Consider the following 14,166-nt stretch of genomic DNA (forward strand, 5'->3'; position numbering starts at 1 on the left):
TTTCTCTGTCCCTTATCTACTCCTCCCTCGAGTTCTTTGACCCCGATGAGTGTCGGATGCTATCATGGGGAGGCTTCGCTGGGGCTCCTGGAAGTGAGCCCTGGAGACTTGCATGCCCCCCCCCGCCCAGAACAGGCCAAAATGCTGGGACTTCAGGCTTGAAGTCAGTCTTGGTCAGCACCCAGGGCTGGGCTCAGGGGCCCTGCTGCCTGGGTGGTGCTTCCTGATGGCGCTACTGTGTGCTGTCCTCCCAGGTACCTCATCAACTTCCTCCTGGACGCCACCGTGGGCATGCTGCTCATCTACGTGGGGGTGCGCGCCGTCAGCGTCTTGGTGGAGTGGCAGCAGTGGGAGTCCTTGCGATTTGGCGAATATGGTAATGTGGCATGGACACTGGATGGGGGTGTAGAGGGGGCCTTCGGGGGGGCAGGGGTGGCGCTCTCCTCCTCGCCCCAGTCAGCTCTCCAGGCCGGTGGATTGGAAGCTTCAGGAGCTGGTGGCTGTATCCTCTGGTCAGGGGGCTGGTTCTGGGGCCTGAACACCATCGCCCTGCTAGTGTCAAGACACTTATGTCCACACATGAGGTGTGGAGGAGCACACTTCACTGCCACTCCGTGGCGGGAGCCAGGAGACCCTAGACACGGGGAGGGGCCCAGCTCTGGCCTCTTCCACCAGAGGGCACCGGTGGTCCCACCTGCAGGCCGCGAGGCCAGAGGCCACCTCACCCTGCTGGGCTTCTCACCCAGCGCACAGGACCCGCCCACCTCATTAGAGAAATGGGAGGTGGCCCTTTTCTGCTGCGTGTCTTTGCCTGTCCTGTCTTTGGGCCATCTCGCTACAGGACTATCCATCCCCACCCCACGGCCAAGTCACCTTACTGTCTCCTAACTGGTGGCTGGCCTCCCACTAGCATCAGGTGCGTGCTGTCACCAGGAACCCCAGGTCCGTCCTCACTCACAGGTGAGCCTTAAAACAGGTTACCTGTGGCTGCTGGCTCATCTTTGACCCCCTCCCCTCTCCTCAGACCCCCAGGACAAGGGCCTGCTTAGGAAGCTGCCCTCACACTCTCTGAGCACAGATACATTGCCCAGAGAAGCGTGGCGGTAGCCTCCACGGGGCTGTGGTGAGATGCCTTCCTCAGGCCTTGCCACACCCTGGGCACTCAGGCCCCGGAGTTAAGGGGCAATGACAGATCTCTCCCACCTTCACGCCTGGCCCCTGATGTCTGGGAGCACGAGCCCCTGGTCTCAGTGAGAACAGCATCAGTGGGGCCTCAGCCACCTAGGGACACACAGGACAAGAAGGAAGGAATTCTGGATCTCCACTCTCCTTTCCTGGTCACCCCTTCTGTGGAGTTCCTGGCGCAGCTTCAGGGCCACTCACTCCTAGATGACTGAAGCCTCATAAGGCATTAACGAGTAAAAGGGGAGCTGATCTGTAGGGCCGACTATATGAGCACCTTGGGTATTTCTAGAAATCTTAAGTCATTGTTTTTCTCTATTGAGGGGAGATGAACTCAGGGGAGGGCTTTTCTTAGCCCTGTTACTTGATCCCTGATGAGTCACGGACTTAAGATAGTGTGTGACACACGGCTTACGCTCCTGTGGCTTGATGGAAGTCTTCTGAGAAGCCCCGAGTCATGATCCCTCCACTTGGAGGACACCTGTGGACCACAGCGTCATCCTCACTTATAGGCTAGGTACCCAGAGGAGTTAAGTGACTCCGGAAGCCAGCGCACAGCTGGGGGCGGGCATGGTCTCATCTGCCACTGCCTCCAAGATCAGAGCTGCTCACTGCTTGCTGTTGAGATCTATCCAGGAAGGCTGCTCTCGACTCAGCTGTAGTGACCAGCACTGTGGAGAGCCACCGCAACCAGTCACGTGCCACTCAGTGACACCCCCCCGCCCCCACAACCCTGACTACCCGCCAAAGGGAGAGCAGGTCCGGTCCTAGAGCACCACCCATTCCCACCCTCGTCTTCCCAGAGCCTTCAAACCAGGGTGTCTCCAGATGACCATCCTGAGTCCTCCCTCCCCGGGCTGAGGGAGGACGGTGCACATCCTCTTAACCTGATTTCTATTTCTACCTGTATTCTTGTGTCCTGTCACTGCTACAAGAAATTTCCACAAAACTAGTGGCTTCCGACAGCAGGTGTCTCACATTACAACTGTGTAGTAAGGCATCCCACCTGGGTCGCCCTGGCTAAAGTCAAGGTGTGGGCCGGACTGCTTCCTTCTAGAGCCTCTAGAGGGGGCATCCATATCCTGGCAGTCTGCCGCTCCTAAGAGGCTGACCGCCCTCCCTGCTTGTGGCCCCCTGTGCCCTGAGGCAGCGGGTAAGGCTCCTCTCCGATGGTATCCTGCTCTCCTTCCAGATCTCGTTCCAGTGCCCGTGTGAGTGCGCCGGGCCCCCCAGATACTGCAGGATGCTGTCCCATCTTAAGAGGCAGCTGGTTAGCAGCCGTACTTGCCCTGGGTCATGAGACTTACCATAGTCCCAGGTCCCTGGGACTCAAGTGTGGATGTGTCTGTGGGGCCACATTTCACCTGCCACACCTGTTAACTGGCCCGTCTTCTTGAGGCAATATTTCCATGTCGGCCCCATAGCTCTCTTCTCAGCTAAGTGAAGAAGAGGGCTTTGTTTTTTAGGTGCTTCCTTTGTCTTTAGAGGAGAGGCTGAATTTACCAACAAGCACATGGGACTTGGGGAATAAGTCACACAGCCCTGAGCGGGGAGACAAAATCCAGGTGATAGGTGTGCTTGCAGTTTTATGACCAGGCAGCATTTCCCACAGCAGACGCTCTGAAGGCAGGTCTGTGTCCATGGGCACCAGTGGTCTGTGGGCTTTGCTGTCTGGCCCTGTCCTGATGCTCTCTTCCTGAAGCCTTGGGAGACATACAGGTTCTGTCCGTTTGTGCCCTATCCCTGCGATTTCTCCTGAGGAATTTGTTCAACAAACACAACACCCGTCTACCTGAGATTGTCCAGAACATGTCAATAATGCCTGGCATGTCTGTCCGTGAACAGTGAGACAGTGGGGAACGTCTGGGAGGCTCTCCAAGGAGCAAAGCAGACCAGCACATGTGCTCATTCCAGCCGGGGCTCCTGGTGGTCTGGACGTGGAGGAGGAGGAGAGTGTAGGAACGCATTTACAGAGGACTTTCCCTTTTCTTACCATGTTTTTTAGCTGTCCTTTTAAAGCATGTAAATGAAGACGCAACTGTGGCCGAGCTATGGCTCTGACACTTAACAGTGTGGGGGCAATGTGGGGTTCGGGGCGGCTGTCCCTCTCTGTCAGTCACTGCAAGCCTATGGGCACATGGAACAAGCACATTTTCTTTTGACATGAAATGTGGCCCCTTAGTCTGTGACTTGAAACGCGCTGGTCCCTGTTCAGAGATGTTTCCTACTAGTGCTTTCTGTTGGTCTCTGATCTTAATGATTTTTGACAAATATTTTGTTACTTCTGAGAACTTTTCTCAGTAAGGCCACATAGTTGACTGAAGGGATTCCAGCACTGCATTAAAAATCTAGCTGGAGAGATTGTGCTTCTAAAGTGGTTTTTTGGCTCAGATGTGTCTAATACCAGAAGTGAAAGTAGGGCAAGCTTAGCAGCAGCCCTGATGGCTCTCTGCATGCTTTCTGCACCCTTCTCCTGAGGTTTTCCAGAAAAGGGAATGGCCTGGTGTGGTGTCCATTACAGCTGTGCGAAGGCATTCATGTGTGCTCCCACAGCGTCCCGATGGCAGGTCTGGCCGGGCTGGGCCTGCTTGGGCACCCATGCCTGGACGGGGATGGCTGCAGAAACCTTCCATCGCACGGTGGAACCAGAGCCCTCTCTCTGGGGCAAGTTCTCACCTTACAGCCTAGACGGGGGCCTTTGCCTCCCCTGAAGTGCTGCCCTCCACCCCTCTTCTGGCCAGTGGTGCTCAGGCAACCCCAGCAGAGCGTCCAGAGCCGGCTCCGGCTGCCTCCCACCATCCCCTGGCTCTTCCCTAGGTCTCCCACTTTAGCATGTGTGGCTCCCTGGTGGCCCATCCCATGAGTTCTGCCTGTCCCCAAGGATATAGATCTGTCCCTGGGGCTGGTCCTCCACGCTTCCTCTAGTCTTTTCTGAAACATTCTGGAGGTCCTCCAGGACCTGTGTGTGCCGCAGCGTGGACTGTTGCCTTTCTCCATTTCTCAAGTACAGTGACGGATGGGTCACAGATGGACCTTTGTCACGGCCCCACGCACAGCCCCTCCCTCCTGCCTCTCTGCCTCCACTTTCCTTCCCTGTCCCCAGTACAGCTGTTTGGGGCTACCTCATAGAGACAGAATCAGGATTCCTCCAGTCCAAGTTCTGCTTTCAGGGCTGAGGGCAGCAGGAGCAGCCGGGGCGACTGGCTCGGGGCAGCAGACCAGCAAAGGGGAGATTTGCTGCCTCTGTAGTCACAAACATCAGGCAGTCCACAGGTGGAGGAAAGGATGGATAACACCACAGTCACTGGAAAAATCAACAACAGATAATAATAGCAGTCTTCCTTCACACAGCTCTGCCCGTGGTCAAAAAGAGCCAGCTCTCTGAGCCCTGACAGTGAGCACTTACTAACTTTAGTCTCCTTAATTATATCCTAGAATCTCTTAAAAGAAACCCCACTCTGGTATCTCCAAATTAGGAATTCTGTGATTTTGTCTAAAACACCTGCATGTGTCTGGTGGGGCTGAAGTGATTCCTGGTGCTTCGGGGGCTCGTGAAGTGGCTTTAGAGCCAGGGTCTGGGGGGGGGCGGTTGGGGAGCCCGAGGGCTCCTAGGAGCTGTGGGCATGGGGCGGGGACATGGGCTTGGGTCCTGGCATCTGGGCCCCGCGTGACTGCGCACCTGCTGTCCCTGCAGGAGACCCTCTGCAGTGCGGAGCCTGGGTTGGGCAGTGTGCTCTTTACATCGTGATCATGATTTTTGAAAAGTCTGTCGTCTTCATCGTTCTCCTCATACTTCAGTGGAAAAAGGTTTGCTTCTTGTCCATTCTTCAGCAGCTCCTTGGGCCGCCAAGCAAGACAGTACTTGTTCCCCTACCACCCACATGCCCCAACCTTATTGGAAAACCAAATCTTTTCTTTCTTTTCCTTCTCCCTCACCCCCACCTCCACTAACTCGGTCTGGCTTGCCTGTTGGGAGCAGGAACTTGGTTTTTCACTTAGCATCCATCTACTTGAATAGTGTAAGTGCCTGCCCACAATTAAGCTTTTCGATACAGGGGTGCCTGGGTGGCTCAGTGGGTTAAAGCCTCTACCTTTGGCTCAGGTCATGATCCCAGGGTCCTGGGTTCGAGCCCCGCATTGGGCTCTCTGCTCAGCAGGAAGCCTGCTTCCCTTCCTCTCTCTCTGCCTGCCTCTCTGCTACCTGTGATCTCTGTCTGTCAAATAAATAAATAAGATCTTTTAAAAAAAAAAAAAAAAGCTTTGCGATATAGAAGGCCAGTGGGGACGAGCGTCCCTGCCCTTGGGCTGCTTCCTGGCTGAGACAGTCTATAAGCCTCAGTGCTGTAACTATCGGGAAGGTGTCTCTCCACTTGCACATGTCCTCCACACTTTTCTTGGCCAGTGGTTTAATCAAGACTCTGGGGGCTGCAGGAAACAGCTGCTCACAGGCTGTTCCCAGGGTTCCCTCGGCCCTGCCCTCTGGCCCCAGTGCTGGGCCCTGCACTGCCCAAGTCCCCCACATGGCCGCATGGAACCGGCTAAAGAGTCTTCGAGTAGCTCAGAACTTGGCCTTCCTTTGTTTTTGTTGTTGTTGTCGTGTGTGTGTGTGTGGTTTTTGTTTTTTTTTTTAAGATTTTACTGATTTATTTGAGAGAAAGCAGGAGCACAAGAGGGAGAGGGAAAAGCAGGCTTCCTGCTGCCCTGAGATCAGGACCTGAGCTGAAGTCTGATGCATAACTGACTAAGCCACCCAGGTGCCCCTCCTTTGGTTTTATTTGTGTCTGAATTTTATTTTTCAAGAAAATAAACCAAGGCTTTTCAGAGCTTTTGTCCTTCAGGAGGTGGATGGGGTGCAGGATTTCTGCTAGAAAATGGTCTGGTCCCTCACTGCTAGTGTCTGTAATGGGCATCCACTGACCTCATTCTCTCCAACACCCCGAAGCCCCACCACCGCTACCCTCCGCGCTGCCTGGTGGGTGGGCCCTGCCCTGCTTGGTGGTTGTAAGCCCATTATGCTTCCCAGGTCCGTGGCACTAGGAAGGTGGCTAAAACCCTAACTGCTGCAGGTGTTCTCCCCTCCCGGGGATCTGCCCCTTGTCAGCATTCCCACCTGGGGACTGACCATGCAGCCCTAACCATGAGGCACTGTTCCCATCAGGGATCCAGGAGAGTGTCATCTGAGCCAAGCCACCCTTCTCAGGGCCTCATGGATGATGTGTGCTGCTGCCCCGCTACCCCCAGGCCCCTTCTATGTGGTCTCTCCCTACCTCACGGAGTCTGCTTCTCTTTACAGGTGGCCCTGTTGAACCCCATTGAAAACCCAGACCTGAAACTGGCTATCGTCATGCTGATCGTCCCCTTCTTTGTCAATGTCAGTGCCATGTTGCATTTTATCCCCACGTACTCCCTGCCCTCCAGTGTCCTGTTCACAGTTCTGAGTCTGACAGAGAAAGCCCCTTACAGCCCCCAGGCCCCTCCCCACCCCAGACCTGGAAATGGCAGGATTGCTTCCTCAGCAGGCAGATCCCTCCTCTAGGCTCCCCGTGCAAGAGGGAGGGTCCTGAGAACTTTGTCTTGCCCTCCCTGCCGGGGACTTCCCGCCGAGGAGGCCCTCCGCATGCACAGCGAGCAGCTTGTAGATTGGGATGTTCGGAATCCAGCCCGTCTCATCCCTGACCCCAGAGTTCCAAGAGAGACTCATAAGCATGCTGGCTAGAAGTTAGAAAATGGAAGGAACTAGAAAGTCACGTGGGGCTGACAGTCGTGGCAGAGTGCGCAGGCCAGCCTCTCAGCCCACAGTAGGAACCTGGAAACCTCTCCAGTGGCTAGTCCCCAGCAGTTACCAGCACTCAGGGTGAAGAGGACTAGGGTTTTCTTGCTGGTTCCCCAATAAGAAAGCAGAAGCAAAGGATGTGGAGGGTGGGAATCTCTGTAAGCTTGTGAGAGAGCTGGGGGACTGGAGGAGGCTTTTCTTCCCCTTGTTCTGGACATCGTAATCAGGAGCAGGCGGGAAGGTTGGCAATGGGGATCTGCTGTACTTTGACAGATGCCTTATCCCAGAGTAAAATGCACGTTTCCTCCCCACAGGCTTTGATGTTTTGGGTGGTGGACAATTTCCTCATGAGGAAGGGGAGGACGAAAGCTAAACTAGAAGAAAGGGGAGCCAACCAGGACTCGAGGAATGGGAGCAAGGTCCGCTATCGAAGGGCCGCGTCCCACGAAGAGTCAGAGTCTGAGGTAGGGCCATGCCCTCATGCCACACCGCATCCCAATGGGGTCTCTGGCCTCTGCTGCATATGGTCTTCCCAGCCCTGGCCAGGGGGAGGAAGAAGAGGCTGACTGCTCCATCCAGCAGGGAGGGATCCATTCCTGCGTCCCCTGGCCTTCCCATGGCAGGGAGGTGGAGTGCCCGATGGGGTGGTGGGAGCTCATCTCTGACAGTCGGGACCTCCGCCAGTGGAGGAAGACAGGGAAGAGGGGGGCTGCCTTGTTCCAGGGAAGCTGGCAAGGACTCTCATGGGCCTGATAGTTGACCTTCAAGCCTTAAGGTGTTTCAGTCCCTGCCTACCACTACAGACCAGCAGAAGTGTTGGCTAAGCCCACTAGAAACTTCTAAAATGTAGGAATAGCTAGACCTTCCTGGGAACCTCCCCTACCCTTATTGTCAGGTTTCCTAAGTTCAAAGGTTTGGACTTTCGGGGAGACTGGTGGTCATCAACAGAAGCATGGAGGCAGAGTGATGCTCCTGGGTGGCCTGCCCACTGCGTGCTACGGGGTGAGGCCAGGGCCATCTCCTGAGAGGCCTCATCAGCTTTCTCGGTGTGCGCAGCTCTGCAGTGAGGGTGGGGCAGCAGAAATGGCTGAGGTAATGTCTTCCCTGAGAGACCTTCAGACTGGATGAGGTGAAGGTGAGTGTCTGAATAGGTCCTTCTCACACGGTGTGATCCTTCTGACACTGAGACGCTCACAAAGCCCTGTGAGGACCTTGGAATGGTCTGTTTGATTCCTGGGGGCCTCCTGGGGGGAGTTTGGAAAGCTGACTGGAGGAGCAGGACAGAGGGTAAGCCCATATCTTCTGTAGCTGTCCCCAGGATCTGGCACGGGGCCCATCCTGTCGTAATGAATGTTTAGATGAGTGGCAACACTACAGGCAGAAGCAATCACTCAGGAGGGGTTGTGGTCACGTGGGGTGGCCTCTGGGTCACGTGGAACCCCTCATGGCCAGAGCAGCGTGTGTCCCGTAGGGAAGGACGGAGTGATACGGAATGAGGTACAGGCAAAGGTCTCAGCCAGACGGGCAAGGTGCCTCCTGATGCGGCCATGCCTGGACGGGCGGCAGGAAGCCAGAGAGGTCTAACCAGGGACCCCCCAGGGGGAGTGGCCTGGGGAGAGGTGACAACAGCTGTCCCCTCCCTGGGAGAGAAGGAGCTCATGGTGCACTGTCCCTGGGCTTCCCAGTGCTCAGAGGCTTGAGGAGCCCACAAGCAGCATGGCAGGTGGGCAGGAAGGGTCTGTGTTGGCCCGGGTGCCCTTGCCCCACGGCTGAGAAAAGCGCAGGGCTCCCGTTCGTCTGCACAAGTTGCAGAGTTGGTTCAAAGCAGCTGATCTGAACGTGGCCTGCCTTGTGTGTGCTCCACAGAGGTTCTCTTCTCCTCTGGAAAGGGACTTTTCAGTTTGCTTTTGCTGTCTGTAGGGTACCTTCCAGGACCTGGGACGCTCTGTGTCCAGATTGGGCTTGTTTACCAGGATGACCTCAGGGTGGGGGTCCTTGCTGAGTTTGCTCTGACTAGGGTTCCATCCCAGCTGGAGGTTGGCTGGAGAAGCTAGGGGTGGGCATGTCCACTCAGTACTGGCTTCAGGAGCCCATGACTACACTAAGAGTAAGCGACATCTGGGGTGGTCCCACTCTGTAAAGGAACCTCCCTGTCACCCTTCCCTAAAGAAACCTGAGACCCCAGGCTTTCTGGATGGGTGAGACCCCAGTGCCAGGGTGCAGGGAGGGCAGAGGAAGAAGGCCCCGCCAGTGGTGACTTAGGTCGTGCCTGTCCCCCACCCCAGATCCTGATCTCCGCTGACGACGAGATGGAGGAGTCTGACGCGGAGGAGGACCTGCGCCGACTGACCCCCCTGAAGCCTGCGAAGAAAAAGAAGCACCGCTTCGGGCTGCCGGTCTGACGCGCTCCTGTGCTGGGGTCAGGCATGGGGGCCCCCTCAGGTCAGCAGGTGGTCGCTGCGCAGTGTCCTTCCTTCCCTCCTCTCTGCCCCTCCTCTTCTACCTCCACTCCTCTCGCTGTCTCCGCCCGCTCCCAGACTGCTGTGACTTGCCAGAGGGAGGCCGGGCCAGCGCTGAGGGGCTCCAGGCGGCCGGAGGTCCCCACTCAGTTGCACTACAAACTCTGACCAAATACGCAAGTGAGGCGTTCTGCGTGTCTGTCATTGTCCCAGACAGTGTTGCGAGGGACCCAGAAGCCCCGTCCTGTGTCTGGCTGGGTGGCATTGAGGAGGAAAACTGATGAGCACACAGACTGGGTAGAGCCTTTCCCCAAGGCTCGGGGAGCGTGAGGATGTAACACATTTTGGGCTAAAAGTCACTCATTGACCAAGTTGGAACCGCAATGCTTTCTTACTCCAAATGGCTTTGTAACTACTGATTTCTAAAGCCGGTTTTATGAGCTGTCACAGTGTTAATGTTTTTTGAGTATGTGTTTATTTCCTACGGGACTAATGGGCAAAAACATAGATTTTTAAGTCTTCCGTATGCTGTTGACTTTTATATTTTTAAGTTATATTTTCATACTATTGTATTTAAAAACTCTTTTTAATCCCCCAAAGAAATGGGTTTGTCTGCCTTTCATGGGATGTGAACTAGTGGGAAGAAAAAGTTGGGAGTTTTTTTATTTGGGATATTTTTAGGTAATCTGAGATGAGATGAGGTCAGTGGTCCCAGCAGGAAGGGAGAGGAGCCCTTGTCTGAAAGTTATGAACCCAGTGGGTCTGTAAAGGCCGCGGCTGAGTGGGAGGCAGCTGATCCGAAGGCCTGTCCGGGAACAAGTGGGTCTAGCCGCTTGGCTTTCTGCTGGCAGGTTAGAGGCCTGAGTTAAATGTGACCAAGAGAAGAGCCTAGAGGTCTGTGTCCAGAGAACTGAAACCATAGAGGCCACCCCTGTGAGTTCCCTGCCTCTCTTTGGTCTCCACAGCTGAAGTTCAAAAATCAGTCTGAGCCTCCTTGCCTCCCAGTGCAAGGTGGAGCCTTTGGAACCAGCTGCTGGACCAGCCCCAGTAACCTCCTCTCAGGCTGCCCTATGTCTGTCGTCTCGGTGTTGTCCCCCTGTTGAGCACAATGGTCTGAGGAACGCCTGCCTGACCCAGTGATCTTGTTTCTCATGGCCTCAGAGCAGCAGGGCGGCTGGAGAGGGGGCGGGTCGAGGTGTGGGAGCTCACTGTCCGCGTCCGCAGGCAGGGTAGATGCTTCAAGGCCCAGGTCCCCTCCCTGGGGAGTGGCCCTCACTCCTCAGCATGGCCACAGGCCTCCGCAGCTCTGGAAGGGTGCTGACCACAGTGGTCCGGGTCGGCCTGAGCACTCGCCCTGCTGTGGGAGCAGCATGGTGGGGCAGCCAGTGTTCTGTCATGGCCCTGAGTCAGCCACAGAAGTTGAGGAATGGAAAACTGCACCAGTAAGGTTTAAGGTAGAAGGGAGGCAAGTACAGGGAGGCCACCTGGCCCAGAACCTTCCTTTTAGACCTACGCACTTAAGTGCTGCCCTTAAGTAGATTAGGTCTGAATTGTGGTGTGGGAGCCAGGCCACTATGCTCTGGGCCTGCCTTCCCCCAAGAACCAGAGGCCTGAAAGGAACTGGGCCCTGTCGCGGCCCTGGGTGGCCACTATGAGTGTACGTGTCTGCAGCGGGAGACAAGGCTGTGTGTAAGACAAGAGGCCATGACCGCTTATGCCCTCACTTCGGCTCTTCACCCCTGCCCGCCCCCAGCCATAGTGGACTGTCCCTCCTGGAGAATCGGTGCTGGGGAAGGCCAGAACTGACATTGTGCCTCCTACGTGTCAGCCCCTCGTGGCGTTGCTGGCTCTCCCTACTTTTCCCCCGTCTCATTTTGTATGAACAGCCCGTGCCCGCCGCTGTCCCCATACCTCCCTGAGCTCCGATTCAGCAGCGCTTTCAGTCTTGAGCTCCAGGCACAGTGGTGGGGGAACCACAGTCTCTTGAAGGTGGAAAGTAGGCTTTGTATAGGCCTCAGACAATCTGCTCATCTTAAGGCCTGTCCCAGTGCCTGCAGGGCAGGGGTTTGGGGAGCAAAGTGGTGGCTAGTGAGGGCTGGTTTTCCCTTGGATCCTGAATTTCAGTAAGGGCTTTAGTCTCTGAGCCACTGTCGTAGAGCTGACCAGGGGATGGGTCTCTAATCATAGAGAGCCATGTGGTGTGTGGGACTGGACAGCGTGGCCTCACCAGTTTAGCCGTCCTGTCCCTTCCCTTCCGCTGTGTGTGTGTGTGTGTGTGTGTGTGTGTGTGCGTGCGCAGGCACATGCACACACACACACAGAGTTTGTATTCCCTGGAGTGTTTCCTGCAATCACTGGGAGTTTTTCTGTGTTGCATTGTCGCAAGAGACCAGATGCAGAGGGCCATGGTCAGAACGTTCTCCTGAGCTGTCCTCCTTCTCTGGGATGAGTCTCCTTACCACCTGCCCCGAGGTGCCTTACTCAGTACAGCTCTTTACCCAGCCACATGGCAAGTGTCACAGTGCTTGAGAAACCACGGGACACCAACCGCATACTGTGTGCTATCCATCTGATCAGTGTAGATGTGGACCTTGGCCAATGCCCCCCTGATGGAAGCTCAGGGTCATGAACGAGTTTCTTGTACCTAATGGAAATAACCTGGTGAGGTAGAAACTATCTCGTCTGAATGGAAGGAATCGTTGTTGGCCTTATTTCCTTTCGCTGTCAGTGGGATGTTGACAGCCTTTCGCTGTCAGTGGGATGTTGACAGTGGCAACGGGGGGATGTTGGTGAGATCTTGGGCGGCAATGGCTTCTTGGTCTGCTCAGAAGACCTTCAAGGTAGAGGCCTGTGGCCCATCAGTTAGCGCTCAGGCATGCTGGTGGCCTCCTGCCTCAAGCTTTAACTCATGCCCCTTCCTGGCAACTGCGAGTCCTAGGCGAATGTTGACCACTCATGCCTTTAAAGGGAAACCTAGAAGGGCTCAGATTCTAGGCAGTCTAGTCCTGTAGGCTGCAGCCCAGAGTCCCCATCGGAAGGCTGCCCAGGAGTCCACTCTGCCCTCCAGACAGCAACGTGCTGGTCTTTTTGCAGCAGGCCAGGCCAACATAGATGCTCTGGAACTTCTCATTGGCCAAAGCAGCCACCTTGTAGGGTTGGCTTTTAGAAGTTGCACACACTTCTGACCGGGAGAGGAGACCTCTCTGTTCTCCCCTGTGAAGCACTGGCAGCTCTGAAGGACTTTGCTCTCTGCGAGGGACTTCCGGTCCGATGGCCGTCAGTACCTTGAGCTCCTGGCTGGGGGCGGTGAGCTGTCTCATTTGGTCTCTCTTTTTCATGATGTTTATTAGAACTCAGAACTGTGTGAGCAAACCATGGCCTATTTCCACTGCCCTTCCGGTGGGGGTGTTTCAGCAGTAGTGTTAAGATTCACAGAAACACATTTTTGAAATGAAAGGGAAGACGATGTACTTATATTGTAAAATGGTTTACAATAAAGTTTCACATCTTAATACAGTTTTTTTGTTTGTTTTTTAAAGAAACCATCACTTGTGGTTGTTGGTTGTATGGTCTTTGGAGTTGAAACAGCTTAGTGGGGTCAAGAAAATCTCCCCAGTGAGTTAAAAGTTTGTCCCCAGGGGTGCCCGGGTGGCTCAGTTGGTTAAGCTTCTGCCTTCGGCTCAGGTCGTGATTTTGGGGTCTTGGGATTGGGATCAAGCCCTGCATTGGGCTCCCTGCTCAGCAGGGAGTCTCGTTCCTCCCTCTGCCCCCCCCCCCCACTCGTGGTTTCTCTCTCCCGGTCTCAAATAAGTAAAATAAAATAATCTTTAAAAAGAAGACAAGGACAACGACAACTCTCCCCAGGAAACCAAGTGTGAATGAACTACATCACCTGGTGACAGACACAGGAGCCAGAATCTGCCAAAGGACAAAGCCAAACATACTCTAGCCTTTCCCACGTCCCCACTAATGCCAGTAAAAGGAACTTTACCTCCCCCTGAGGAGCAAGTGGTGCTGGGGGGATGAGCTGTGAGCAGTGAACAGCCCACATCCTTGTCCCTGGAGCTGCAGGGCTGGAAGGCAGGTACCTCCCTGTACAGAGCCCACTGTGGGGACGGTGCCGAAGCCCTCCCAGGCCAGGCTTGCCCTCAGTTCCGCGTGGCCTTGTTCGCAGGCCTGGGTCCGTGGCCCTGGCTGGCAGAAGGCATTCCTCGTGTCAGCACTTGTCTCAGATGGAGCTGGCAGTCCTCACACTGGCCTGCTGGGGCTTGGAGTGGGATTGGAGATATTACCACAGTGGAGTGGCATTCAGGATAACCAAATGTCAGTGCCTGGTGGGGTTCCGTCTGCTTGAAGCCTCCAAAGACAAAAATAATCTCCCATCACAAACTGACAAGGAGCTCAGGGGTGGCTGACACCCCCACCCCCTCTACTCCATGCTCACCCCAGGTGCAGAGTCCTGTCCTGCACCATGAGGGTCTCCCCTCCAAGGATGGGCAGTGAGGAACTGGCAGCCAAGTGACTGTCAGGGGACACCTTGGACTCATCCCTCTCTCCATAGCTCAGAGCCTGGAATGGGCTCGGATGTCACCCACCCTCTTTCAGCAACCTGAATGTCCTCAGGACAGGCACCTTTGGGTGACCTCATACAGTCAGAGGCTCTGTGTCCTTTTTGCCTGCATTCACCAGTGCCCTGACCAGAAAACAGATTTGTTCCTGGTCCTTCCTGGGCGCTTGCCCCCTGCTCGGTCT

At 55.3% G+C, this 14,166-nt stretch overlaps 1 protein-coding gene across 2 annotated transcripts in view; it reads left to right on the top strand.

Annotated features, from left to right (window-relative positions):
* The window catches only part of STIMATE (STIM activating enhancer), a 52,830-nt gene extending 39,900 nt beyond the window's left edge, over window positions 1-12,930 (top strand). Inside the window, exons 4-9 of one of the 2 annotated variants that reach the window (XR_007120980.1) lie at window positions 255-376; window positions 4,877-4,989; window positions 6,476-6,553; window positions 7,270-7,419; window positions 7,861-8,090; window positions 9,241-9,369. Coding sequence is in view for 1 of the 2 variants with exons in the window: in XM_047692016.1 (XP_047547972.1) it covers window positions 255-376; window positions 4,877-4,989; window positions 6,476-6,553; window positions 7,270-7,419; window positions 9,241-9,357 (580 nt within the window). In the remaining variant the exon portion in view is untranslated. Of the gene's footprint in view, window positions 1-254; window positions 377-4,876; window positions 4,990-6,475; window positions 6,554-7,269; window positions 7,420-7,860; window positions 8,091-9,240 lie in introns of both variants that reach the window. The other variant, XM_047692016.1, reaches the window with a different exon arrangement.
* Window positions 12,931-14,166: the final 1,236 nt, after the last annotated feature.

Source organism: Lutra lutra, chromosome 1 (assembly GCF_902655055.1).
Source record: "Lutra lutra chromosome 1, mLutLut1.2, whole genome shotgun sequence".
Taxonomy (NCBI): domain Eukaryota; kingdom Metazoa; phylum Chordata; class Mammalia; order Carnivora; family Mustelidae; genus Lutra; species Lutra lutra.